General features: G+C 36.1%; 5 protein-coding genes and 1 pseudogene across 7 annotated transcripts; 2 read left to right on the top strand and 4 right to left on the bottom strand.

Annotated features, from left to right (window-relative positions):
* Positions 1-3,263: 3,263 nt before the first annotated feature.
* On the bottom strand, positions 3,264-25,785 carry LOC107462448 (disease resistance protein RPV1-like). 3 transcript variants are annotated; one of them, XM_052252887.1, is made up of 6 exons: positions 24,793-25,785; positions 23,565-24,690; positions 23,208-23,480; positions 21,947-22,793; positions 5,116-5,196; positions 3,264-3,581 (listed from the first exon to the last, which is right to left on the bottom strand). In XM_052252887.1, the coding sequence occupies exons 1-4, from the start codon at positions 25,089-25,091 to the stop codon at positions 21,954-21,956; spliced, it is 2,538 nt and encodes an 845-aa protein (XP_052108847.1). In that variant the 5' UTR covers positions 25,092-25,785; the 3' UTR covers positions 3,264-3,581; positions 5,116-5,196; positions 21,947-21,953. The 3 variants fall into 3 exon arrangements, with proteins under 3 accessions (XP_052108847.1, XP_052108846.1, XP_052108848.1); XM_052252886.1 differs by lacking the exons at positions 3,264-3,581; positions 5,116-5,196 and adding an exon at positions 20,773-21,149 and having other exon boundaries at positions 21,865-22,793; XM_052252888.1 differs by lacking the exons at positions 3,264-3,581; positions 5,116-5,196 and adding an exon at positions 20,773-21,149 and having other exon boundaries at positions 21,865-22,775.
* Positions 5,144-7,221, bottom strand: LOC127741255 (disease resistance-like protein DSC1). The gene is made up of 3 exons (XM_052253359.1): positions 7,213-7,221; positions 6,884-7,129; positions 5,144-6,001 (listed from the first exon to the last, which is right to left on the bottom strand). The coding sequence occupies exons 1-3, from the start codon at positions 7,219-7,221 to the stop codon at positions 5,144-5,146; spliced, it is 1,113 nt and encodes a 370-aa protein (XP_052109319.1).
* LOC110274625 (disease resistance protein Roq1-like) lies at positions 7,066-8,198 on the bottom strand. Its single transcript, XM_021129419.2, has 2 exons — positions 7,273-8,198; positions 7,066-7,129 (listed from the first exon to the last, which is right to left on the bottom strand). The coding sequence occupies exon 1, from the start codon at positions 8,055-8,057 to the stop codon at positions 7,281-7,283; it is 777 nt and encodes a 258-aa protein (XP_020985078.1). The 5' UTR covers positions 8,058-8,198; the 3' UTR covers positions 7,066-7,129; positions 7,273-7,280.
* Positions 8,190-8,762, bottom strand: LOC127741254 (disease resistance protein Roq1-like). Its single transcript, XM_052253358.1, has 2 exons — positions 8,401-8,762; positions 8,190-8,319 (listed from the first exon to the last, which is right to left on the bottom strand). The coding sequence occupies exons 1-2, from the start codon at positions 8,616-8,618 to the stop codon at positions 8,190-8,192; spliced, it is 348 nt and encodes a 115-aa protein (XP_052109318.1). The 5' UTR covers positions 8,619-8,762.
* LOC127741146 (uncharacterized) lies at positions 14,931-16,689 on the top strand. Its single transcript, XM_052252889.1, has 2 exons — positions 14,931-15,875; positions 15,946-16,689. Exons 1-2 carry the CDS (start codon positions 15,079-15,081, stop codon positions 16,565-16,567), a joined length of 1,419 nt encoding a protein of 472 aa, XP_052108849.1. The 5' UTR covers positions 14,931-15,078; the 3' UTR covers positions 16,568-16,689.
* On the top strand, positions 16,388-21,982 carry LOC127741147 (disease resistance protein RUN1-like; annotated as a pseudogene).
* Positions 25,786-26,307: the final 522 nt, after the last annotated feature.

Here is a 26,307-nt window from a genome sequence, read left to right as displayed (position 1 = left end):
AGTTTGGAAAACTCTATGTTAACATTTGTGATGACTAAATATTATTAATTTGATTAATTGCAAAAATATTAATTCATATATGTTGATTAAATTAATTTTTCAATGCAGGTTAATAATGGGCTGAAATAAAAAGAAGAAATCTTAAGCCCAATAAGATCAAAATTCAGCCTTATGCAATTTTGTCATATGAATGTTGGCTGAAATATTTTATTAAATGGGCCAGTTTTACTTGTTATTTATACAAGCCCAAATTTTTCCTCATGCATGATCCAAAATCAATTGAGAAGGAAAGCAAATGCTTTTATTGTCTTATGTCTCCAATGGATCTCAACTTTTGTCATGTGATGGATTTCAAATTCACTCAATTTTCATTAATTGCATGGGAACAATGAGAGAGAAAAAAAGGCACTTGATTTGATTGCAGCACTTAATGCTACACGCTACTCAGCAAGGAAAGAATAATTTCATTTAATCTCATTCTCTTTCCTAATTCAATGCTGTTCAAATTTCTCTATTCTCTCTCTACTTGCTTCTCTTCTTTTTCGGCTATATCACTCAGCAACCATGGAAACTACTGCAAGCTACCATAGAAAAGAAGAAGCACGCCTAATGACCATCGAGCTGATAGCAAGAAAATATAAAAAATGTAGTGGCTAAGATTCTTATCACTTATGGTAAGATATGGTGATGAGATCTTGGTTTCTCCATACCAAAAATGGTTGAAGGAGATTCGGCCAGCAAGGAGAAGATCTATGGGATGGCTTGTCTCTGTTTTTGGGTTCACTCATCATAGAAGATAGCTAGGGTGGCTACGTGAAGGAAGAAGCAAAAGTGGAGCAGATGAAGCTATCATCATCATGAAGCATCAAGGGCCAGAAATTCATCTTAGAGAGCAAGTCAAGGATGGAGCGCTCGGATTGATGAAGATTAATGACCAAGGAAAGACTAGAGGTAATTGCATGTTGGATTTTGCATGGGTTATCTTTTTTCTCTCTCTGGCCGAACCGATTTTGTTCTTGGAGAAGAAGAAATTGGCTTGGTTTTTGGCTTCAAAGGTGGAGGCTTCCCTCTTCTATAAAAAGAGAGAACAGCCACGGTTTGGAGCAAGGAGAAAGTGTGAGAGTGCAAGGCACAGTATTCTCAGAGTTACCTGAGCTAACAGATTTCTCTTCTCCTTCAATGTATTCTGTTTTGTAATTTTTCTGTTTAATTTTGTCATGTCTTGAGTCTCATGGAAAAAGGCAAACGGTGAGGTTTGTATGAAAAAGCCATAGAGCGAAAAACGTCAGAGAGTGCAAAATTAAAAGAAAAAGCCATAGATGTCCTTAGAGTTTCTTTGTACATCTGTGTTGTGTTTCATGATTCTGTGGGAATTCCCTTGTAAGTTGGGTTAGCACTTTACAATCTGTAATCAGGAAAATTATAGTGAAATTTTGTCATTGTTGTAATGGAGACTGGATGTAGGCTGCACTGCACTTAACAGCTGAACCAGGATATATTTGGGTGTAATTTTCTCTCTTCTCTACTCCATTTCTGTTTCTACTACACATGAGCTAAAACTAAAAATATCTCGTGTCAAGTGACAAGACAAAATAAAAAGTCTCGTAGCTAGGGACGAGACAAAAATAAAAAAATCTCCTGAAGTTATTTCAAGGACCAGCAAGTGTTACTGAGCAAAAAAGGGGGCTAAGATTCAACCCCCCTTCTCTTAGCCACTGAAAACCATCACAGGATTTTCAACAATAAAGAGATAACGGTTGATGTCATACAGGACGTTTTTAAGCTACAAGGAGTGGACTGATATTGATCCTACTGGTTGTTGATGGCATTGCCGGAGATGACATAGGATTGTTAACCTTGTGTTTAGATTTACTTTTGTATCTGTCCAAATGGTTTAGTAGCAACCAAATATTTTTTTAGTGAATATTTTTAATTTTTTAACTAAAATTAAAGATAACATAGGATAAGAATGTTTTTTTGTTGCTGACGTAAGATTCTGAAGTTTGCCTTGCTTCATGAGAAATTCTCTTATTGGAGAGATAGCAATTATAGTGAATGAGAGAAAAATGATGATTAATTTCTATTGATCATAAAACTGGTATATATACAAGGAGGTGGTTGCAACTTGCAGCAACTCAGTAAACGGAAAAACAGAAAAGTAACTAACAATGTCACTAATTTCCAAAACATAGCTAAGTTAACTGTAACCAACTTCTAAGTTCTAACTGTGGCTAAATACTTCCGCTAGTTTCTAATAGGCAGTAATCATTATGGGTAGTTAAAGAAGGATAATTACCTGAGAGGAGAAGATTTGCACTGAACTGAACTGAACGAGCCATAGTAATTTGAATTAAGTGACTCCGATTTTTCAATGCCTTTAACTTACAATTATGGAAAAGGAAGGATATTCTAAGAAAAATATTGCTTGGAAAAGGAAGAATATTCTGTGTGTCATTTCTTTTCCTCTTCTCTGTTTCTGGTTCTGCACTATAGGAGACAAAACAAAATAATCTCCTGTATATCATATCCAGCATTACTTCAGTGGAACTTACTTTGCTCGTAATTCTGTTTTGGCTCCTACCTCGACAAGAGACAAAACTAAAATATCTCCTATTTTTTATTCATAGTATCTCAACAGAATCTCAGTTTAAAAGCAAAATAAAAAGAGGCCAAAGTTCAACCCCCTTTCTCTTAGCCACTGATATCCATCAAATACATTTTGAAGAATCGAATTGTCACTTTATAATGAGAAATAACAAAACAAGAAATTAGTTACTTCCTAGATAAGTCACTCATAGAGGCCATCATTCACTTCCCTCATCATTCATGCCTTCCTGTTCTTCCTCATGGCCAAGATTAAAAAGATAAATATCAGTATTATGAGAAATGCATGTGGCCTCCTTGCGCTGCTGAGAACTGCGTTCTCAGTAGTCAGTACTATGAGATCTCATGAAAACCGTGAATTTTGAACGACAGAAGAATTGGTATAAAGCCACTTGGTTCTTGCCTTCTTGGAACATGTCTGTCACTGTGTATCAAGCGTTCTTAATTATCGCTGTTTTTCGCTTGAAGGAAAGTCTTCTTGTTTGTTCTTTTTTTGTACTCTAGAATCTATTTTGCCACCATCACTTAAATGAAATTATAGCGAATTTGTAGTGTCTATTTTAATCTATTTTAATTTTTTTTCAAATCTAAACTGAATTGGATTATTTCAGACAGTTCAAAGATATAGTTATGAACATCCCTTTACAATCAAACAAAAACAAATCAGAAGAACCACCAAGGGCATTATGGATTATGCCTTCATAATCAAAGCCCCTGTCATAAGAACAAAATAATAATTATCCCCCGAATTACATAAATCATCTTCAGTAGCTCAACTTGAGGCTTCTAATAATTCTTCCTTCATCCCATACATGTACCAGTAGTTGCAGCCATTGTCTCCATAAAAGTGTACTAGATCTTCATTGCTTGGGACATCTCCAAATCTTTGAACCACTCCTTCTTGGCCATGATTTTGTTCCGCTCAAACCTGTGTTCCCAAACAGCTTTCCCTTCACCTTTTATCCAATAAGAGATCCCTATGAACAGTGGCGGAACCAGAAATTTTATAAGAGGGGGCCAATTAAATATAAAATATAACAAAAAATTAACAAAATATGATTTGTAGCATATATATCAAAAAAGTAATTATATTATATAAAAGTCAATGTTCAACTACATACTAAAACTTTATGGTCCAAACTTTATGTATGCTCTACGAATTTCATCTTGTTGATTGATAGGATAATTCCAAATTTGCGGACGCTTTCCGGGATCACGCATCAATGTATCAATATTAACTTGATCTATTTCAGTCCTTGCTATTTTGGAAGCAGGGGGTTGAATATCTTGCTCAACAAGTTGTGTCACAGGTTGTTCAATAATATTTTGAACATTACTCAAAGAATCTGAAGCTGAATTTTGTTCATCATATATTCTCTCTTTTCTCTTGAAAAATGAGTGAATTGTTTTCATCTTTGACATTTTTAACTTAACTTGAACTATCTAACAAAAAAAAAACAAAAATAATTGCATATATATTATTTTCTTAAAAAAATATTAAACCTATTGAGCAATAACAAATAATTTTAGAAACACAAATATATAATAACCAAAAATAAAGTTATTGATTTACCTGATTATTTTTTGTTCCAAGTCTCACAAAAAAATAATTCTATTGAGTTTTGTCCTCACTTCAATCTTTGAACACTGTCCATTATAAAAAAAAATAAATTAATTATTTTAAATAAATAATGTAAATAATACTTGACATTGTCATTAACTTAAAAAAAATTGAAATATACCTCTTTGAATCTTTGTTGTGCATTCAATGGTTAATATTTTGTTGTTCACTTCTCTTCAATGGTTTTTCTTCATATGTCTTGTTTTGGTATGAAAAGAAAATTAAAATGAGAAGAGTAGAAGACCAAAAGTTTGGAAACCACTAAAAGAGAGAGAAAAGTGGCGCTGATGCCTCTAATGGCTTGAAACAAATATTTGAAAAATGTACTAGTGTTACTTTAATTAATAGTATGGGCTTGGGCTAGTATAATAGAACCATTTTTATTAATTATTAGAATGGGCTATTTGTTAACAAGAGCAACAATAATTCAAATATCTAATACATAATGCAGTTTTTAGTTTTTTTAATTTATAAAATTTTGTAACTTATATTTTTTTTAATATTATATATAAAAAAATTTAATATTATTAATTATTACTATTTACTATTTTTTTTAAAAAAATTGGGGGGACCATGGCCACCTTAGGTCCCCCGTGGATCCGCCACTGCCTATGAATCTAATTGGATGTCTATTAGACTTAGATATACAAATAGTAATGCCACTTTAATATATATGAAAGATTTAGTGACAACAAAGAACTATTTCCCTTTTTGTTTGTGAATATATTAAATTTTTTTATTTTAATATTATTTAAAAAGAAATTATTTAAGTAAAGTTAAAGATGACATAGGATGGGAATGTTTCTTTGTTGTTGAAATAAGATTCTGAATGCTTGCTTCACGAGGAATTCTCTTATTGGAGAGAGAGCAAGTTAAAGAAGGATAATTACCTGAGACGTGTGAGTCCATAGACAGCCGTTATTTTCTTCCGCCTTGGCCTCCTTTATATTCTGTTTTACCTCTTCCATCAAGTGCCATTCCCACAGTAGAAACTGAAAATAGATAATCTTGAATCATTGAGAGTTGCGGATGCCGTTGATGAAGACCACGAGATGAAACCTCGGGAAATCTTGTAAGCTCATGACAGTGTGCCAAGTTTAAATATGTTAGCTTAGAACAAAGCCACTTCCAATCTAATACAGAATTAAAATTCTGTTTCTCGGGATTTAGCCCTTCGAGAAACATCAACTCTCCAAAAAAATCAAAAGTTCTTGGCTCAAGGAAGTCAGGACTCAGAAATATGAAAGATTTTAAACAAGAGGAATGCACAAATTTTCTTTTGCGGCCGGGAAGGTTGGTTATCATCATGCAACCGCTCAAATCAAGAATTAGGAGGGACGAGCTGCCATTGAGAATGTAAGGTGCATGAACAAGATTTTTGCAGCCTCTCAGGCTCAAGTACTTAAGCCTTGCAAGAGCAGCAATAGACTCGTGTACTTTGGACAAACTTGTACATCGCTCAAGATCAAGGAACCTAAGATTTGAAAGCACTGTGAAATCTGGTGTTCGCTTAAGGTTGGTGCAGCCAGAGAGCAGTAGAGTTCTTAGAGAACTTAACTGGCAATTAGTACCGAAATCAAGAAAGGCTAGACTGCTACATTCTCGCAAACTCAAGTAATCAAGTTTTCTCAGAAGTCCAATTGAGTCATGGACTTCAGTTAGGTTTGTGCATCTTGTAAGATCCAGCCGCACAAGTCCTCGGCAGCATGCAAAGTTAGGAGTGATTATAAGATTTCTCGAGTTCCTCAGATTCATCCTTTTTAGGGTTGGAATTGCCTGTGAAGAAAGAATGGACTACAAGCAATCAGATTTAGTTGTGAATTCTAGCTGGAAATTCAGTAAAATTATGAAACTTTTGAAACAAGCAAAAAGATATTTTAACATTCAACAGTGAAGGTGGCCATGCAAAATGCAGCAGTTAAAATGATGATGATGATGATGATGATGATGATGATGATGATGATGATGATGATGATGATGATGATGATGATGATGATGATGATGATGATGATGATGATGATGATGATGATGATGATGATGATGATGATGATGATGATGATGATGATGATGATGATGATGATGATGATGATGATGATGATGATGATGATGATGATGATGATGATGATGATGATGATGATGATGATGATGATGATGATGATGATGATGATGATGATGATGATGATTGATCTTGCCTGGTAAGCAGGTCGGCTGTAACTCCCTGAGATTAGCCGAGCTACGTGCCACTAGGTTGAACGCCTGTCCTTCGGAGTCCGGTTTTTCCTGTGTTCGTCGTGTGTATGAAAATGCGACTAATACTGAGGAGGTGGAGTGTACCTGCAAAGGCACTCCAATGCTTAAGTCAGTAGATGATATTCAGTTTAGAATGAATCAAGAAAGATATTTTACCTTCTCTTTTATAGACATTTATTCGTCCGTTGTGTCTTTGATGATTATTCGTCCGTTTCTGATGATTAACTTCGTAACCGACTTTATCCCTGCCGTTTGAGACGTTGTCCCCAATTGTATTAATTTTGCCGAGTTATAGCTCATAAGGGCCGAATAATAACGGCAAATAACGAGTTATGACATTGATGGTGACCATATCAATAATAATAATAATAATAATAATAATAATAATAATAATAATAATAATAATACCTGGCTGCCATCCCATAGTCGTTGGATGCTGCTATTAGGTAAATTCAATTCAGCAAGATTAGACCATATGTATAGTGACAAAGAAGTGTAAGAGAAACCATGCCATGAAAGATAGCATAACTTATTGAAACGAAAAGTGAGGTTTTCTGAGGAGCTCTTATGATGACGTAATATCAACAATCCGCCAATTTTCTTGCATTTGGAGACATCTTCATCCAAAACTATGGCCTGAACTTTGTTTCCTTCCTGAAAATATCATAATTTTTTTTTATCATAAAAATACAAAAATGTTACGTGTAGATTGAAAATCAACCACATGTATTTAATACACTTAGCATGGTTGATAAAAATAACATTGTGGAAAAATGAATTTCGCGATGACTTGTTACCGTATCTATCAAGACTTCTTGGAAATCCTCCGCATTCCACAATCTAGACCAGCATTTTGGCTCATCTTTATTATTCCCCGAACAATTTTCTTGCCCAAATCTTGTAATATTTGATGCATATGAATTTCGCTGTTCCTAATTTTTACGAGTGATTTCTTCCGGATCCCTTGAATTGCGAGGTAAGGATCTGATATTCTACTCGCTAGAATGTGCTCCACATACTTCTTCCTTTTTCCCGCAAGGAAACAGGCTATATCTAGAAAGATCATCTTCTCATCTTCATTCAGAAATTGGTAATTTTTTTCCTGCAGAGAATTCATATATTTTTCTTCCGGATATTCTCTCCATCTCTGGAAGCATCTTTCCCAAAGCTCTTCAGCATTTTGATTGAAGTAGTTACCCAGTTTTACAATTGCTGAAGGAAGATATTGAGCATATTCTATTATCTTACCAGATACATCACTGATAGCGGGACTATGAAAATCAATTTTGAAGGCTGTTCTTTGAAAAAGTTCAAGAGCTTCATCATCATTCAATAGTTGAACCTCGTGAATTTCATACGGTGCATTCACATTAAGAATATGCTCAAATCTAGTAGTTATGACAACTCTGCTTCCCGCCCCAAGTAAGTTAGGAACTATACCCAAATCATCCCATTGCTTTGAATCACCGCCATCATCAAGCACTATAAGAACCCTTTTTGGAAGATTTGGGTTACATATTCTGTTTTGTAGCATCTTGGCTATTTCGGCAGGATCGTCAGAATCTACTTGTTCCTGAAACATTTGATGAAGAATTCGTTTTGAACCATTGTAATAGCAGTCTGGCTGGCATTGGCATGACTTTTATGAATATGGTTTACGTCCTGGATAAAACAGCAAGCATCAAATTGATAAGAGATTCTGTCGTACAAGATCTTAGCAAGATCTTTCGAGCTCTGCTACTCGGGGTTGTATCCCAATTAGATCACTGGTAATTAATGTGAAACTATGATTCAATTTCTTTGCCACGTCACCAATAATCCGTTCCAGGTGGTTAGGCTCTTGTCTGAACGAGGAGAGAAGAAATCAGGCCCATGAAACAGACAAAACGAAAGATAACAATTTTCAGCTAGTTTTATTTACGTACCCGTTTGAGTCTACTATATCGAAGCCATACACGTTGGACAAATACGTCATATCAGTCTTCCATTTGTTAATTGTTTCTTCGGGATACCTGGATTGCTGTAAATTGAAGTGGTCAAGGTACGGGCCCGCTTGTCTTCTAACATTCGAAGAAGGAACGTGATAGAAAACTGGGACAACAATTTGTTTCTTTTTTCGGTGGAGATCAGCTATAGTGGACATTTCTTGGAGACACCACCATGATTTGGGGTAGTTGCTAGAGAAGACAAGAATAGCAAGGCGTGAATCTCTAATTGCATCCCTTAGCTCGGTAGAAACTTCATTTCCTCTCTGGAGCCTGACATTATCCTTGAATGTGAAAATGCCTCTTCTTTCGAGACGTTCGAAAAGATGAGCAATGTCACTTGGGTAATAAGCACATACATATACAAATAGTGAGTACAATAAGTAATACGCATATACTAGTGTAGTATAGATAGTTAGTGTATATAATCAATTGTTAGTCAAAAAGTCATTAGTTAGTTGAGTGAGAATTAGGATTGTTAATTCCCTCAACTTCATCCTCTCTTCCTCTGGATCTTTGTGAATCCTTTACATTCAGAACTTCAATTGAAGGTTATCTCTCTTTTCAATGTCTCCCAACTATGAATTTAACATGGTGCGGTGAGCGATTGCCGTTTGCAATCACTTCGATCACTCTTTCTGTTCCGTTTCTTCTCCTCTTTTCCCTTTCTTTAGTTTCTTTCTCCTTTCTTGTTTTCTCCTCTTTTCTTGAACTCATACTATAGAGATTGATGAGATTTGTCTAGTTTCACACACCACACATCTTGAAACGAAGCATTTCCGATCAACGAGATCAAGAAAAGAAGGTCCGAATCTGCATCAATTTCTCAGATTTGTTGATTTTCGAATTTTAAGCCATGGATCCTCCAACGATTAACACACAACCAGCACCCAGTGGCATCGATCTCAATGCCCTAGCTTATTTGGTAGCTCAGATCAACACCTTTCAGGCAAATTCTCCTCGTCCTCCAGCTAATCCTATCATGGATCCTTCTTCCCCGTTCTTTCTTCATCCTGGTGATAGTCCAGGTAACCCCCTCATATCTGAAATATTAAATCACAAGAATTATAATTCGTGGTCCAGATTGATGCTACGAGCCCTAATTTCGAAGAACAAGATCGCATTTGTTGATGGTTCTCTCCCAAAACCGATTGAAACCGATCCAACTTATGAAGCATGGAAAAGGTGTAATACGATGGTAGTTTCTTGGATCAATTTGTCTCTCAGCCAAGATATTCGAAATAGTGTGATTTGGCATGGTGTGGCTAACAATTTGTGGGAAGATTTAAAGAAGAGATTTTACCAAGGAGATGTGTTCCGGATTGCAGAACTTGAAGAGGATCTTTTCTCGTTCAAGCAAGGTGACCTATCAATAACACCTTACTTTACACAGTTGAAAAGCATATGGGAAGAATTGGAGGATTACAGGCCTCTTCCCACATGCATTTGTGTCTCGAATTGCAATTGCTCCTCCATTGTCAGAACCTATAGAGATGATACATTTGTTGTTAGATTTTTGCGCGGATTGAATGAACAATACACCACAGTCAGGTCCAATATAATGCTGATGAAACCCCTCCCACCAATAGATACAGTTTTCTCGATGCTGTTACAACAAGAGAGACAAGCTTCCGGTTCAGATCTCATGAATTCCAACTTGCAAACTAATGCAATCAGCAATCAAAATAGTCACACCTCCTTTAGAGGCAGAGGTCGTGGAAGAGATGGTAGAGGTGGCAGAGGAAGAGGTTATGGAGGAAGAAACACCCTCAGGCAATGCTCATTTTGTGGCAGAGAGGGACATTTAGTGGACAATTGCTACCGAAAGCATGGCTTCCCTCCGCACCTCAAAGCCAATACAGCCCATAACATCAACAACATCACTGCTGAGGTAACTGATGAGAAAGGCAGTGACACTATTGATATCTACAAGGAAGAAAATAGTATCTCCCAAGCCTCATTTACACAAGAACAAAAGCAAGCTCTACTAACACTGCTCCAACACCATGGAGCCACCACTTCTCATAATGTGAACAACCTTTCCACTGTCACAGACCCTACATCCTCCGATGCAGGTAATTCTGTGATCATGTCCATAGTGTTGTCACAGAATAGTGAATCCTGGGTTATTGACACAGGAGCCACGGTCCATGTTACACATACTTTTGCTGCATTTCATTCACATCAAACAATCGATCCTGTTAGAGTTAGGCTCCCAAACAAAAGCATTGTCACAACTTCGATTTCTGGCATAGTCAAAATTTCTAATACATTGTATCTCACTGATGTTCTTTACATTCCATCTTTTGCATTAAATCTGATTTCAGTCTCAAAATTAATAGAGTCAATTGATTGTCAATTTATTTTTAACAAATTTGGTTGTGAGATACAGGACTACTATACAATGAAGATGATTGGAGCAGCTAAACTCACTGAGGGTTTGTATGCAATAAAATCAGATACCAAGAAATTGAACACTCACACAACTATGTCCATACAAACAGCAGCAACTTCACCAGCCACACACCACACTGATCAAGCACTTTGGCACATTAGACTAGGTCATATTCCATTTAATAAATTGCATTACATGCAACAGTTGTATCCCACAGTTTTAAAGTTCAAATTTAATAAAGATGCTACTGCTCTACCCTGTGATTCATGTCACTTGTCTAAACATAAAAGAAAACCTTTTCCTCACAGTTTTTCTAAAACTCAATCCTCATTTGAACTCATTCATGTAGATATTTGGGGTCCTATCAATGTTATTTCTACCAAGGGAAACAAATATTTTTTAACAATAGTAGAAGATTATAGTAGATATACATGGATTTTTCCAATGAATTTGAAATCTGATGCAGCAGTTTTAATTCAACAATTTGTAATTTTTGTTCACACTCAATTTGAAAGAAAAGTTAAATGCATCAGATCTGATAATGGAAAAGAATTTCAAATGCATGAATTTTACAAATCGAAGGGAATTATGCATCAATCCTCTTGTGTTGAAACTCCTCAACAGAATGGGATTGTTGAAAGAAAGCATCAGCATTTGCTTCAAGTCACCAGAGCAATCTTGTATGAATCTTGTGTTCCACATTGCTACTGGGACTTGGCAGCGGTATATGCCACTCAAATTATCAACCAAATTCCCAGCAATTTACTAGACAACAAGAGCCCATTTGAGATTCTTTATCACAAAACCACAATTTTTGAAAATTTCAAAGCATTTGGGTGCCTTGCATACATTTCTACACTGTCAGCTCATCGAACTAAATTAGATGCTAGAGCCCAAAAGTGTGTATTTCTTGGTTTTAAAGAAGGCACAAAAGGTTTCTTATTGCTTGACATCACCAATAATAAATTGCTAGTATCTAGAGACGTTATTTTCTATGAGAATATTTTTCCTTTTAAAGAAAGTAATACTGCAGCATCTCCTTTGGCATCATTAGATCTGACTCACAACAAATCTCATGCATCACTTAATTTTGATGACATATTCACATACACCCAAACCACTCTACCTCATATCCCTGCCACAATTTCTTTCAACCCTTCCATCCAATCACATGCAGTATCATCACATAATAACAATAACATTGCATCATCTCATCATGCTCACTCACAACAACCCCTTAGGAGATCCGAAAGAATAAAAAGAAAACCAGCTCATCTAGAGAATTTTTATTGCATGCAAACTTCCAAAGAGACAGCAACCACAACTAATTGTAGGTATCCTATTTCTAACCATTTATCATATCATAATTTTTCAACTACACATAGAACTTTGTCTGTAAGTATTGCATCATCTGTTGAGCCAAAACATTATGAAGAAGCTGTGACCGAATCTTGTTGGAGGGATGCTATTTCAGCTGAGCTGGAAGCCTTGAATACAAATAAGACTTGGGTGATCACTCCTTTACCTCCAGGCAAGAAACCAATAGGTTGTAAATGGGTCTTCAAATTGAAATTGAAACCCGATGGCAGCATTGAGAGACATAAAGCGAGGCTCGTAGCAAAAGGGTACAATCAAAGACCAGGATTTGACTTCTTTGATACTTACAGCCCGGTTGCAAAAATGACTACACTCAGGATTCTATTAGCCTTAGCAGCAGCAAAGGGTTGGTTGCTTCAACAACTTGATGTCAATACGGCTTTCCTCCATGGTGATCTAGACGAAGAAGTTTACATGAGTTTACCTCCGGGCCTCAACGTGGAGAAACCTGGGATGGTTTGCAGATTAACCAAGTCACTCTATGGCCTCAAACAGGCCAGTCGGCAATGGAATGTCAAGCTGACTTCTTTACTCTTGAGCTTAGGCTACTCACAGTCCAAACATGATTACTCCTTATTCACTAAATCAAATAATAGTGCTTTTACTGCTGTCCTTGTTTATGTAGATGACCTGATCCTCACAGGGAATGACCAATTAGAGATCAACATCACCAAGCAACAATTGCATGCAACATTCAAAATAAAAGATATTGGCAATTTAAAGTACTTCCTGGGTCTTGAGATAGCTAGATCAAGCACTGGTGTTGCAGTTCACCAAAGAAAATATGTCTTGGACTTGCTCACCGAGTACAAAATGATCGAATGCAAGCCTGCCACAACTCCGATGGATTATGCAACCAAACTGGCCAAGGATTCAGCACCAGCATTCTCAGATGTGTCGGCTTATAGGCGCCTCATTGGCAGACTTGTCTACCTCACAACAACACGGCCAGACATTTCGTTTGCGGTGGGAAAGTTAAGCCATTGTTTGGACTGCCCTACCACTGCTCACTATAGTGCAGCTCTTCGAATTCTCAAATACTTGAAGAATGCCCCCGCAGCAGGTCTATTCTTCTTTGCCTCCTCAGACCTGCTTCCTTCCGGTTACTCAGATGCAGATTGGGCAGCATGTCCAGACAGTAGAAGATCAGTCTCTGGCTACTGCTTCTACATAGGGACTTCACTTATCTCATGGAAGAGCAAAAAACAAACAACTGTGGCTAGATCCTCATCTGAAGCAGAGTATAGAGCGCTAGCACTTGCGACATGTGAAGCTCGTTGGATCTCATTCATTCTGGCTGACCTGCATGTTCCAGTCACCAAATCAATCCCAATCTACTGTGATAGTCAGTCTGCCAGGTATATAGCTGCCAATCCAGTCTTCCATGAGCGTACCAAACATATTGAGGTAGATTGTCATGTGGTAAGGGAGAAAATAATTTCTGGACTCATCAAACTTTTGCCTATCACCAGCAAAGACCAAAATGCGGACATCCTCACAAAGGCACTTGCTCCAGGACCCTTCAAATCAGGCTATGCTAAGTTGGGATTGCTCAACATCTTCGATCCCAACTTAAGGGGGAATGTATGATCTTTGTATGAACATAATTTTTTTTTCTTTCTTTGAGAAGGTTTGTGTAAATTCCAAGTACATGTCTATATGACTCTCACTGTAAGTTGCCAATTTTTCAGACTTGACAACTTAAGGGGGAATGTCACTTGGGTAATAAGCACATACATATACAAATAGTGAGTACATAAGTAATACGCATATACTAGTGTAGTATAGATAGTTAGTGTATATAATCAATTGTTAGTCAAAAAGTCATTAGTTAGTTGAGTGAGAATTAGGATTGTTAATTCCCTCAACTTCATCCTCTCTTCCTCTGGATCTTTGTGAATCCTTTACATTCAGAACTTCAATTGAAGGTTATCTCTCTTTTCAATGTCTTCCAACTATGAATTTAACAAGCAACGAAATTGTTGCGGACGTCAGGACCACGGAAGCTTAGGAACACATCGTATCTATAGACCTGCGAATGATAGGAAGATGAATCTTCGTCGTCGCTCAGGGCGCTGCTGCAAGTTATAACTTGCTGATCAGCTTGATAGGATTTCCAAATGGGTGATCTGCCTGATATTATCGGACTCAAAATCACACCTGCTATGAAAGCGCTAAGTAACCATAACCAACTGGCCAAATCCGACGACATGTCACCTGAATATTTTGAGATGGGAGATGAGTGGCATTTGTTCCAGTTAAGGGAGGAACAATCACCGGCCTAAAAGCCATTAATTACAAGGTCAACGTCAATGCTCTTGCAGGGCCGCCTGGTGCTCATGGTCGGTGGGACTTGGGAGTGGGAGACCATATTTTATTTTTATTATATTATAGAATTTATTATCATAAAATATTTTGTTTTAAGAGTCAAAAATTTTAATCAATATATATTATTATCATTGTATTATACTATAACTTTTTGTTTAAAGAATTATATAAATTGTCTTATAATTATCTATAAAATCCAAAATTTCTGTATTATATTTTTTATATTTAAAAGAAATTTGTAAAAAATTTACTAAATCTAATTTTATTTTAATGATTAAGGAACATGAATAATCGAACTTGACTACTCACAGCATCTATTGTGTATTAACTATTTATAAACTATAAACAAAAAATAACGGGTAAAGATTCACTAGTTGTATAGACGGAAAACGTATTCAAATACGGTAGTAATAGAACTCTAGTGCTAATTAAGCTCCCGTATCTGTGTGTGCAGTTTGACAGCATCAATTGAATTGGTTTATATGATATTTGAGGCGATGCAGAGTGTCTTGTAAGAAATGGACCCAGGTGAGACGGCAACAGCTTTTGCTTATGCGAGTTGGTCATGGACGGTGGTGTGCCTTTTCCTATCAGGTATTTTTTTTGGTTCATTCATATCAGGCATGTTACTCAGTTGGAAAGCCTTACTCAGCAGCAAGTTCCGGGCTCTGCTGGGTTACCAAGATTCAGATTCGGGCGAGGAAGGCAGCCGGTTGGGCCAGGAAGTTTCGGCTTCTCTTCATTCTCTGGGTTCAAATATCAGCAAAGACAGCTCTCTTATCCAGCAGGCAGATTCAGCATGCTATCATCTTCCTCCGGAGTCAAAGTCAATTATCAGTGAGAGGAGTACGTTTTATAAGCGGGGTTATAAATATGATGTGTATCTGAGTTTCGCAGGTGATAAAAAATGCATTAGTTTTATTAATTATCTTAAGTATCATCTCTTGAAAGAAGATATTTTGGTCTATAGAGACGAGGTGGATTTACAGAAAGTAGATATAATCACAGCACCGTTCCGGCAAGGAATTAAAGATTCACGGATTTCTATCGTTGTCTTCTCAAGACATTTTGCTAGCTCAATTTTGTGTTTGGAAGAACTGGTTGCTATAGTTGATTGTCACAAAGATAAGAAGCAGGAACTTGTCCCAATTTTCTATGATGTGGATCCACGTGATGTTCGACATCAAAGTGGGGCATGCAAGTTTGCCTTTGATTCTCTAAGGAAGAGAGTTAAAGATTATCCTGACAAGATCTACAAATGGAAGGGAGCAATGACGTATTTGGCAAAATTAAGTGGTTTTCATTTAACACATCAGTATGTATACAAACTAACCATTGCTTTTCCTTTGGTATGACAGATTACTGATGTTCCTCTCCCCTTTCAGGGCAAAAGCCGAATGGATTGAAAGAATCGTTGAGGAGGTGTCGGACATACTGGTTTATAAATTCCAAAGGACAAGGTCCACTGATAAAACTCCAGGATTCACTCAAAGAAGACCATCATTGCAGGAAGTCAACAAATATGACGTGTTTCTCAGTCTCAGACGCACCCACACTAGCTACACACTTATTGACAATCTTTACCATTGTCTCACCAAGGAAGGATTTTCCACCTTCAAGAGTGACGACAAGATTCAAAGAAAAGAATCCATTCCGTCACAGGTCCTCCAAGCAATCAAAGATTCGCAGATTCTTATTGTTGTCTTCACAAGAGATTATGCTGACTCAACAAGCTCTTTGGAAGAAATAGCTACCATAGTTGAATGTCACCAGGAACCAAAACAAACTATCATCCCAGTTTTCTTTGATGTGGATTCCATGGATGTTCGAAGACAAACTGGCCCTTACGAGAAAGCCTTCACTTCGTACACAAAGGAATTCAAACAAGATCCCTTCAAGGTTCAACGGTGGAGGTCAGCTTTGAAGCGAATGGCCAATTTGAGTGGTGTGGTTCTAAGAGATGAGTACGTATATAAACCATATTTTACACAATCTGTACTCTGTTGAGTATCTCCAGGTCATATAACTTATCTTGTGTAAACCACTAATCATTCCACGTTAAATCAGGCAAACTCTGCATTCTTACCATAATAAGTTAATCTATTACAAATCATCTTCAAAAGTATCTATGTTTGGTTTCTTTTTTCTCCCCTTGATTTCATATATATGTGATTGATTAGTGACTTTATTTGGAAATTTTTTATTTTTTAATCTTTTCTTTCAGACCAGAGATTCAAGCGATTGGAAAGATCATTCAGATAGTAGAACTATGCAGTAGGCTTAGTAGCCATAATCAAGTTGGAATACAATCCAATTTAAACATGCTAGAGAAGCTTTTGAAATTAGAGGATGAGTGTGTATTAGTTCTTGGAATTTGGGGAATGGTTGGATCTGGAAAGACAACTCAGCCTCTGAGCAATTTGAGGCTGCTTGTTTTATTAAGGAGGTAAGCCAGGTTTACAGAATTGGTGGTGCTACTGCTGTTCAGAAACAAATCCTCCATGGAACATTAAACGAAAAACTTTCAGATGTGTACAGTCCTTTCGAAATATCTGGATTGGCAAGGAAAAGGCTAACTTGGAAACGGATCCTTATAGTCTTTGACAATGTTGATGAACTAATGCACTTGAAGGAATTGGCTATAAATCCTATAGTGCTTGGGATGGGAAGTAGGATTATCATAACCACTCGGAATAGGCAAATTTTGAATGCATATGGAGTAGATGAAATTTACCGCATTCCACTATTGAATAAAGATGAAGCTCGTGAACTGTTCCTGAATGCTTGTCGTGGTGGTATTGTTAATGATCAGAGCTGTTATGAGTTCATTCCTAGAGTACTAGAATATGCTCATGATCTTCCGTTGGCAATCAAAGTACTGGCTTCTCTTTTGCAATACCGTGATGTAACCTTCTGGCAACATACCTTGAATAGACTGAGAAGAGGGCCATTTTTTGAAATCATGGACCCTCTTCAAACAAGTTTTCAGAGTTTAGACCAGGAAGAGAAAGAAATCTTTTTGCACATTGCTTGTTTCTTTCATGGGAAGAGGGGGGATTATGTAATCCAAGTTCTAAATTCTTGTGGATTTTTTGCTGAAATTGGCATTCAAGCTTTGTTGGACAAATCACTCATCACTATCCAAAATGAGGAAATTCATATGCACGGTCTGTTGCAAGATTTGGGAAAGAAAATTGTCCGTGAAGAAGATCCAAAAAATCCAGCATTGCGTAGTAGATTGTGGCTTAGCGAGGATTTTAGCATTGCCTTGAACTCAACAACGGTAAGGATTCCTCTCTGCAAGAGAAATACTTGCACAATTACATTTATTTGTTATGTGTTTATGGATAATTTTTATGATTTTGTCGAAAGAAGTCCTACTAATTAAAGTTCTTCCATTTAGTAATATGTTTGTGCTCGTTTTTCAGAAGGGAAGCAAAGTTAAATCCGTAGTTCTATATGAGGGTAACTCTGTCTCCCAACATGAATATTTGAACATTGAAGGATTGTCAAAAATGAGAAATCTTGTACTGCTCATATTATATGATCAAGACTTTGGGGGAAGTCTACCTTCTCTTCCCACAGATTACGGTATCTTTGGTGGCAGGGATATTCTTTCTCTTCTTTGCCTTCATTTGAACCGTATAACCGTCTTGTTGAATTGAATTTGCCTAACAGCCGCATCGAACACCTATGGAATGGCTGCAAGGTAGTTTAATATCTTCCTCATCTTGTGTTTTTCTTTCTTTTTGTTTTTTCCCTTTAATTAAAGAAACGGTGAAAACAATAATCATCTCAATTATTTTTTAAAAAAGGTAGAAAAAATTTTAAATAAAATAAACAAAAATAAAATATTTTAGAAGATATTATTTGGAATAACTATATTAGATTAACACCAAAATCAACTACTAGTCCATAGTATACATTGAAATATATAAAATATATAGTAACTGATTTTGTAAAAAAATACATAGTGACTGATTATATATTTTTTTTTTTGTGTCCAAATTTAAGAGTGAGACTCGAATCAAAGATTTCTAGATGAGAATGGAGATATTATGCTATTATAGGTTATATTGTTGATGACATAAATCTGTTCATTTTTATATACGCATCATATTATAAGATATTTTTAAACAAAAGGCTTGAATAAAATTACTAAAAAATCTAACCCAAAACTGAGAACATTCAGATTAAGGCAAAAAAAAAAAATTCACTTGCTAGTTTTAACTCTTGAGCATAATTTGTGTTAAATGTTACCACTCAAACTTGAAGATCATTTTTACGGCATAATTAGGCAAGCAATATTTTATAAGACTGAATATTAGACAATAAAAAAGTAACAAGAAAATAAGTTCAATATCAAGAGATGATGATGTTGAGATTGATAAGAGACTATCTCACAGATAAAGATAAAAATATATTTGGAGAAGGACTAAAGGCTTCAATTAGGAGAGATGATCAAATGGAAAGTAAGTTTACAACTAGGAAGGGGTAGAGAACTATCCAAGAAAACTATGGATAAAATTGTTAAAGTGAATTAAAATATAAATGATTTTAAATTGGATAACAGATACATAATATACAGAGCATTGTGGCATCATTTGATCATGTTGTCATACTACACCAAATCAATAATGATATTGTTCATTAATGCTTTAGTGATAGGTGAAAACTTAGGTGCAGTTAACACCACGTAAATGATTTGACTAAATTTTTATCTAATATCTTTTAACTATTAACTTCACGTAAAGTTGACTGCACACGAGTTTTCACCTTAGTGATAATCTAAAACAGTGTTGATAATGTATCAGAATTAAACTATTTTGTCATAATATTGTTTCCAATTATATAATGACACTGTTTTTATATCTTTTGCACGGACAGGTACTATTTCTCATTTTATAATTATAATCTTTTTCTGCTTGATATCAAAGTTAAGCGATTTAATATAACAAAATGACATGTTGGTAACTAATGATTCTTTGCACAGAACTTCCCACGTTTGGAAAGGGTCGATTTGAGTTACTCAGAAGAGCTCATGGAGACGCCAAATTTTGAAGGGAGCTCAAGTCTTAAGCGGCTAGATCTCACGGGATGCACAAACCTAGTGCAAATCCATCCATCTATCGGACATCTTAAAGAACTTGCTTACTTGAGTTTCCGTGACTGTTATAAGTTGGTCACCCTCAATATTGATCATGAAAGCAAATTAAGTTCTTTGAGGGTTCTTGACCTCTATAATTGCAAAAATCTTAAGAACATACCAGATTTTACAGGACTACCCAATCTTGAGCACATTGATCTTGGAGATTGTACAAGTTTATCTACTATTCATCATTCTATTGTGAATCTTAAAAAGCTTAAGTTCTTAAAGGTGCCAGCCACCATAAATCTCGAGTTAAGTGATGTCACAATTATTCAAACTCCATAAGGAGAAAAAGATAGTGATACCATTGAGGCTTGCCAGGCAAACATATCAAAACTTGATGTGTTATTGTGTGCTTACAAGATTGCATAAGCTCTCATTTGGTCTTAATTTGATTGCTACTGTACCATGACAAGGCAATTGACTGCATGGTTAGCAAGAAAAGTTGAGGTGCATACTCTCTCTCTGCCTTTCTTCTCTCAATCTTATCAGAGTTTCTTTATTATATTTTGTCTGTTTATTATACCTTTGCAAGCCGCAGTTCTTTCACTTGCATTGTGGTTTTGCATTGCATTTCCTTTTATGGAGTGAATTTCCAGCTCGGTGTTTCAATTTGAGTTGACCTCTCATTTATGGAAGTGAATCTGTAGAAACAGTTAAAATGCTTCAGTGCTCTACCTTGCTTGGTGTTTAGTGTTTTATCTTTCCCAGTCAAGTTCTTTAGCGAGAGTACTTCAGAACCATGAGTAGTTTCAAATTGTAGAATATATTAAATTTGTTCATATACGGATTCAAAGTTGCATGATGAAATTATCATATCCTATCAAAGATTTCCTCTGTTAAGTGTTAAGATATCACAATCATATTTCAGAGTAATAGCTGAATAATCGTATGTCAACGTCCACACAGAAATTTGGAGAGGAAGAGCTTGACGAGTAACTTGCAATTGTTGACAACAAATCCACTGTGGAGTTTTATAGAGGTCAGTCAAAAATCGTAATGATAATTGATAAAACCTGTTCGAAGTCACAGATTATGATGCAAGAGGAGAAAAGAACAAGAATTAGAGAGCCAGAATTCTTATTAGATGAAAAAAAGATCACGCACGTTTATAATGACTAAAACTCCTATTTTATAGCTTCAACTGAATCAAGTGATTATAGCAAAACTAAAACCAACAGCACTAACTAGCCAATAGTAATTAGCCAGCTACCAAATTAAATTAATAGACTTCTTTTTTACTAATCAAACTCTTAGGAACTAATAATATATTATAGATATTTCACGCACCAACAATAATTATTTTTTATTCCCTCCATTTCAAAGTATAACTGACTTTGGCTTCTCAACAGGTTCATCAAATGTTTAGAAAAGCGCTCTCAAAACACTACGCACATTCAAGTTCTAAATCGCGTGAAGAGTGCTTTACCTCTCTTTGAGCTTCCAAGAGATGTGAAAACCAATGCAAAAGGAAAAGAGGGAAATGTTAGGTACGAGAGTTAACAGACAAAATAAGGTAACTAAAGTTTGTGGATGAGAAATACATGAAACTGAAGAAGAATTTAGATAATAATAAAAATAATATGATAAAGGGGTGAAATTATAATCTTTCGTGATATATAGAAAAGTTTATAATACTCTTTTTCATATTATAGAAATTCATGCAAAGGAATTATACATATGAAAAATTTTATTATTTTTTTTTAATTTCATTCACTAATTCTATGTAAAATACGACATACATTAACAAATGTCTTAATTCTTTATATATATATTAGGACAATTTACTTGATTAAAATGATTGTGAAAATCCTTTACTCAAATGCAACAATTCCAAATCGTTTACGTATGTGTCTTTTTTCATACAATAACAGCTTTATAAATTTAATTGGATGTCTATTAGATTTACTTAGATATACAAATATCACCACTTTAATGTCTATAAAATATTTAGTAACAAGAAAGAATTATCTGCCTTTCTTTAGTGAATATGTTACATCTTTTTAATTTTGATATTATTTAAAAAGAAATTATTTAACTAAAATTAAAGATGACATAGGATGAGAATGTTTCTTTGTTGCTGAAATAAGATTCTGAATTTTGCCTTGCTTCACGAGGAATTCTCTTTTATAAGTAGGTGAAGAAGGATGATTACCTGAGAGGTGTGAGTCCACAGACCAGATGTTCTTTTCCTCCGCCTTGGCCTCCTTCATATTCTGTTTTACCTCTTCCATCAGGTACCATTCATACAGTAGAAGCTGAAAATATATAATCCTGACCTATGATGGAGAGTTGTGGATACCGTTCTAAAGTTCCTTTCATCTCATGAAGGCCATGAAATGATAGCTCAGGAAATCTTCTAAGCTCATGACAGTATGCCAGGTTTAAATATGTCAGCTTAGAACAAAGCCAGTCCCTGTCAAATACAGAACCGAAACCCTGTTTCTTCGGGTTTGGTCTTTCTAAACACCTCATCTTTGCAACAAAATCAAGAGTTCTTGTTGGCTCAAGGAAGTCAGAACTCAGAAATATCAAAGATTCCAGGCAGGAGGAAGGTGCAAATTTTCGTCTGCGGCAGAGAAGGTTGGTTATCCTCATGCAACCGCTCAAATCTAGAATTAGGAGGGATGAGTTGCCATTGACAATGTCAGGTGGATGAACAAGATTTATGCAGCCTCTCAGACTCAAGTACTTGAGTGTTGCGTGCTCCCCAATAGACCTATGAACTGTGGACAAATTTGTACATCGCTCAAGATCCAGGTACCTAAGATTTGAAAGCCCAGACAAATCTGGCGTGTGCTCGAGCTTGGTGCAGCCAGAGAGAAGTAGAGTTCTCAGAGAACGTAACTGACAATTAGTGCCAAAATCAAGAAGGGCTAGACTGGTACAGTCTTGCAAACTCAAACAATCAAGTTCTTTAAGAAGCCCAATTGATTCATGCACTTTCGTTAGGTTTGTGCATCCTGAAAGATCTAGTCTCACAAGTCCTCGGCAACCTTCAAAACTTGGCATCTCTTTAAGATTTTTCGAGTTGCTCAAATCCACCATTTTTAGATTTGGAATTGCCTGCCAAGAAAGAATTGGCTACAAGCATATTAGACTACAACTCTACAAGCAAACAGCAGTAATTAGAAAATGTAAAGCAGAAAAAAGATCTAACAGGTATTCTTAATGATGGAAACCCAGTTGAAGTTGGTATTCTTAACATATTTGACCAAATTTTCATCTAACGGTCTTTAATTATCAATTTGAAATGAAGACAACGACATGCGAGTTCACCGTTCTTAATAGTAAATATTTGCTGAAAAGAAAAATGAACAAATAACTTTTTACAATTATTTTAAATTTCAAGTGTCAACAAAAGTATCGTAAAACAAAAACTCTTTTAACACGAAGTAAAGTAACAGATGAAAAGAATTGTGAACTTCTTCTTTTTTAGTATTATTGATAGTAAAACAAACTTGTAAACTCATCCTTTTTAGATGATAGAAATATTACCTGGCTGCCTTCCCATAGTTGTTGGATTCTGCTATTAATTAGATTTAATTCAACAAGATTATACCATATGGATAGTGAGAGAGAAGTGAAAGAGTAACCATGCCATAAAAGATAGTATAGCTCATTGAAACGAAAAGTGAGGTTTTCTGAGGAGCTCTTATGATGTAATATAAGCAGTCTAAGATCCCTCATATTTGATAATCCTTCAATCTTCATGTCCTCGTGTTTGGAGACATCATCATCCAAAACTATGGTTTGAACTTTGTTTGCTTTCTGAAAAATATCCCAAAAACACGTTACAAAATGGAAACACAAAAATCATAGAATTAATTTGGTGAGGATAACTCAGCTTGTTACCATATCGGACATCAAGACTTTTTGGAAATCCTCAACATCCCACAATCTAGACCAATATTTTGGCTCTTCTGGATATTTGTCCCGAACAATGTTCTTTCCCAATTCTCGTAACATTTGATGCATATGAATTTCATGGTTCCTAATTGTTATGAGTGATTTCCTCCGAATCTCTTGAATCGCAAGGTAGGGATCTGACATTTTAGTCCCCAAAATGTGCTCCACATATTTCTTCCTTTTTCCCCCAAAGAAACAGGCTATATCTAGAAATATCACCTTCTCATCTCTATTCAGTTCGTCATAACTTGTTTCCTGAAGAGACTTCATAAACTTTTCATTCGGATATTTTCTCCATTTCACCAATTCTCTTTCCCAGAGCTCTTCACCCATTGGATGGAAGGAGGAAGCCAGGTTTTCAATTGCTGAAGGAAGGCGTTGAGCATATTCTATTATCTTATGAGATACACCGCTGACAGTAGTGCTAGGATAGTCACTCTTGGAGACTTTTGTTAGAAAGAGTTTCAGTGCATCATCATCATTCAACAGTGGAGCCTCGTAAATTTCATATGCTGTAGTATTCACATTAAGAATATGCTCAAATCTAGTAGTTATGACAACTCTGCTTCCTGCACCAAGAAAGTTAGGCAATATTCGCAATTCATGCCATTGGTTTGGATCATCCACATCGTCAAGAACTATAAGAGCCCTTTTGGGGAGATTTGGGTTACATAACCTATCTTGTAGCATCTTGACTATTTCAGGAGAACTTAGAAATTGTAGATCTTCTTCCTGGAAAAGCTGATGAATAATCTGTTTTTGAATCTTAGTAGTAGCCCCTCTGCCATGCGTTTTATGAATGTGGTTGACGTCCTGAATAAAACAGCAAGCATCAAATTGATAAGAGATTCTGTCGAACAAGATCTTAGCAAGAACTGTCTTTCCTATCCCGCTCATGCCCAAAATTTCGAGAATTTGAAAGGGAACATCCTCTGATGTCAACTTGAGTCGTCTTTCTAGATCTGCCACACGGGGCTGTATCCCAATCAGATCACTGATGTCTATTGTGAATTTATGATTCAATTCCTTTGTAACAAAAGCAATAATCTCTTCCAGCTGTTTAGTCTCTGGTCTGAAAGAAAAATTACCAAACGATCACCCATCAAACAGATCAAGAGCGACAAGCAAACACTAAAATATTTGGAAATAAGAGAAGAACGTTTCTTATACATACCTCTCAGGGTTTATAGGGAAACCATACACTTTGGCTAAATATTTGGCATCAAACTTCCATCGGTCAACCCTATTGGGAATTTTGCTGTATTGCTCTGAATTGAAGTGGACATCGTATGGGCCTCCTCGTCTTCCAACATCAGAAGAAGTAATGCCGCAGAAAACTGGGACAACAATTTGTTTCTTTTGTCGATGGAGATCAGCTATAGCGGACATTTCATCGAGACACCACGTTGAGGTCGGGTATGTGCTAGAGCCTAGAGAAGACAACGATAGCAAGGCGTGAATCTCTAATTGCATCCATTAGCTCGGGTTTAACGCGTTTTCCTCTCTTGAGCCTTACATTATCCTTGAATGTGAAAATGCCTTTTCTAGTGAGACGTTCGAAAAGATGATCAACGAAATTGTTGCGGACGTCAGGACCACGGAAGCTTAGGAACACATCGTATCTATAGACCTGCGAATGATAGGAAGATGAATCTTCGTCGTCGCTCAGGGCACTGACTTGGCTCATGTTTGAATCCGCAGAATGATAGGAAGATGAATCTTTGTCCTCGATCGGGCAGACGCTTTCTCTGATGTTTGAATCCAGAAAATGAGCGGAAGCTGAATCGTTGACCATGCTTGAAGGTCTTTCTCGATGGCCCAGCTGATCCAGCAGAGTCTCAAACATGCTCTTGAGTGAGGATTTCCAAGTGGGTAAGCAGCTTGATATTAACGGACTCAAAATCATGCCTGCTATCAGACCGGCAACTAACCAGAACCAGCTGTCCAAATCCGAAGCTTTGTCACCTGAATATTTTGAGCTCATTTTCTCTACAACTCCGCACACCACACAACCTTAGTGAATAGGCTTTAGCAAAATGTGATTATAATTTATGGAAGATGAGTAGCATTTGGTTCAATTAGGGGAGGAACAATCACTGAGCTAAAAAGGTCAGAGATCTTTTCTTGTTCACCCTTTTTCAGGTCAACGTCAATGGTCTAGCAGGAGTAAATACTAAATAGCAATGAGGTGCTAATTTTTCGTTTGGAGGGGGTATGTGGTTGGATTTTTTATTTTAAAATTGAAGGGTGAATAAAATTTTACGGTACAAAAAATGGAGTTTTATAGTGTTCACTGTTCAGGGGCTGGGGCTGTTCTTTGTAAGCATAATATGTAGAATTTGTATTGTACTAATAATATATAGGTTGTGTATTTACAATACGTAATCTATATATTATAATTTAATATTAAAATAATACATTATGTAGTTTATATATTATAATTTAATATTAAAATAATATAATACGTAATTTGTGTATTGTCTTTATAAATTAAAAAAATCTGATCTAATAATTCGCTCTCTTCGAATATTATAGTTCCTAGAATTTTGCAAAGCATCGTAGCTTTTAATATTAAAGGATTACACCAATTCTTATTCAATATCTAAAAAAATGAACTCTTGTTCTTTTGCGAGTTTGCATGGGATAAATTATTCTTTTATAGGAGGGAGACGAGTGATATTTTTGGTAT

The sequence above is a fragment of the Arachis duranensis genome, chromosome 8, assembly GCF_000817695.3.
Source record: "Arachis duranensis cultivar V14167 chromosome 8, aradu.V14167.gnm2.J7QH, whole genome shotgun sequence".
NCBI classification, from domain to species: Eukaryota; Viridiplantae; Streptophyta; class Magnoliopsida; order Fabales; family Fabaceae; genus Arachis; species Arachis duranensis.
The sequence above is the reverse complement of the archived record's forward strand: the minus strand, read 5'-3'. Positions and strand labels throughout refer to the sequence as shown.

What these genes read in the sequence shown, in the direction of transcription:
- LOC127741254 (XM_052253358.1), bottom strand. Translation starts at nt 8,618, where the DNA reads ATGTCCACTATAGCTGATCTCCACCGAAAAAAGAAACAAATTGTTGTC. An exon ending in GATATAGTAGACTCAAACGG is followed by an intron (nt 8,320 to 8,400) that starts GTACGTAAATAA and finishes CTCCTCGTTCAG; the next exon opens with ACAAGAGCCTAACCACCTGG.
- LOC127741255 (XM_052253359.1), bottom strand. An exon ending in GACTATGGGATGGCAGCCAG is followed by an intron (nt 6,002 to 6,883) that starts GTATTATTATTA and finishes CTTTCTTCACAG; the next exon opens with GCAATTCCAACCCTAAAAAG.
- LOC127741146 (XM_052252889.1), top strand. Translation starts at nt 15,079, where the DNA reads ATGGACCCAGGTGAGACGGCAACAGCTTTTGCTTATGCGAGTTGGTCA. An exon ending in GGTTTTCATTTAACACATCA is followed by an intron (nt 15,876 to 15,945) that starts GTATGTATACAA and finishes CTCCCCTTTCAG; the next exon opens with GGCAAAAGCCGAATGGATTG.
- LOC110274625 (XM_021129419.2), bottom strand. Translation starts at nt 8,057, where the DNA reads ATGTTTCAGGAACAAGTAGATTCTGACGATCCTGCCGAAATAGCCAAG.
- LOC107462448 (XM_052252887.1), bottom strand. Translation starts at nt 25,091, where the DNA reads ATGCAATTAGAGATTCACGCCTTGCTATCGTTGTCTTCTCTAGGCTCT. An exon ending in TTCCCTATAAACCCTGAGAG is followed by an intron (nt 24,691 to 24,792) that starts GTATGTATAAGA and finishes TTTTTCTTTCAG; the next exon opens with ACCAGAGACTAAACAGCTGG. An exon ending in AAGTCTTGATGTCCGATATG is followed by an intron (nt 23,481 to 23,564) that starts GTAACAAGCTGA and finishes GATATTTTTCAG; the next exon opens with AAAGCAAACAAAGTTCAAAC.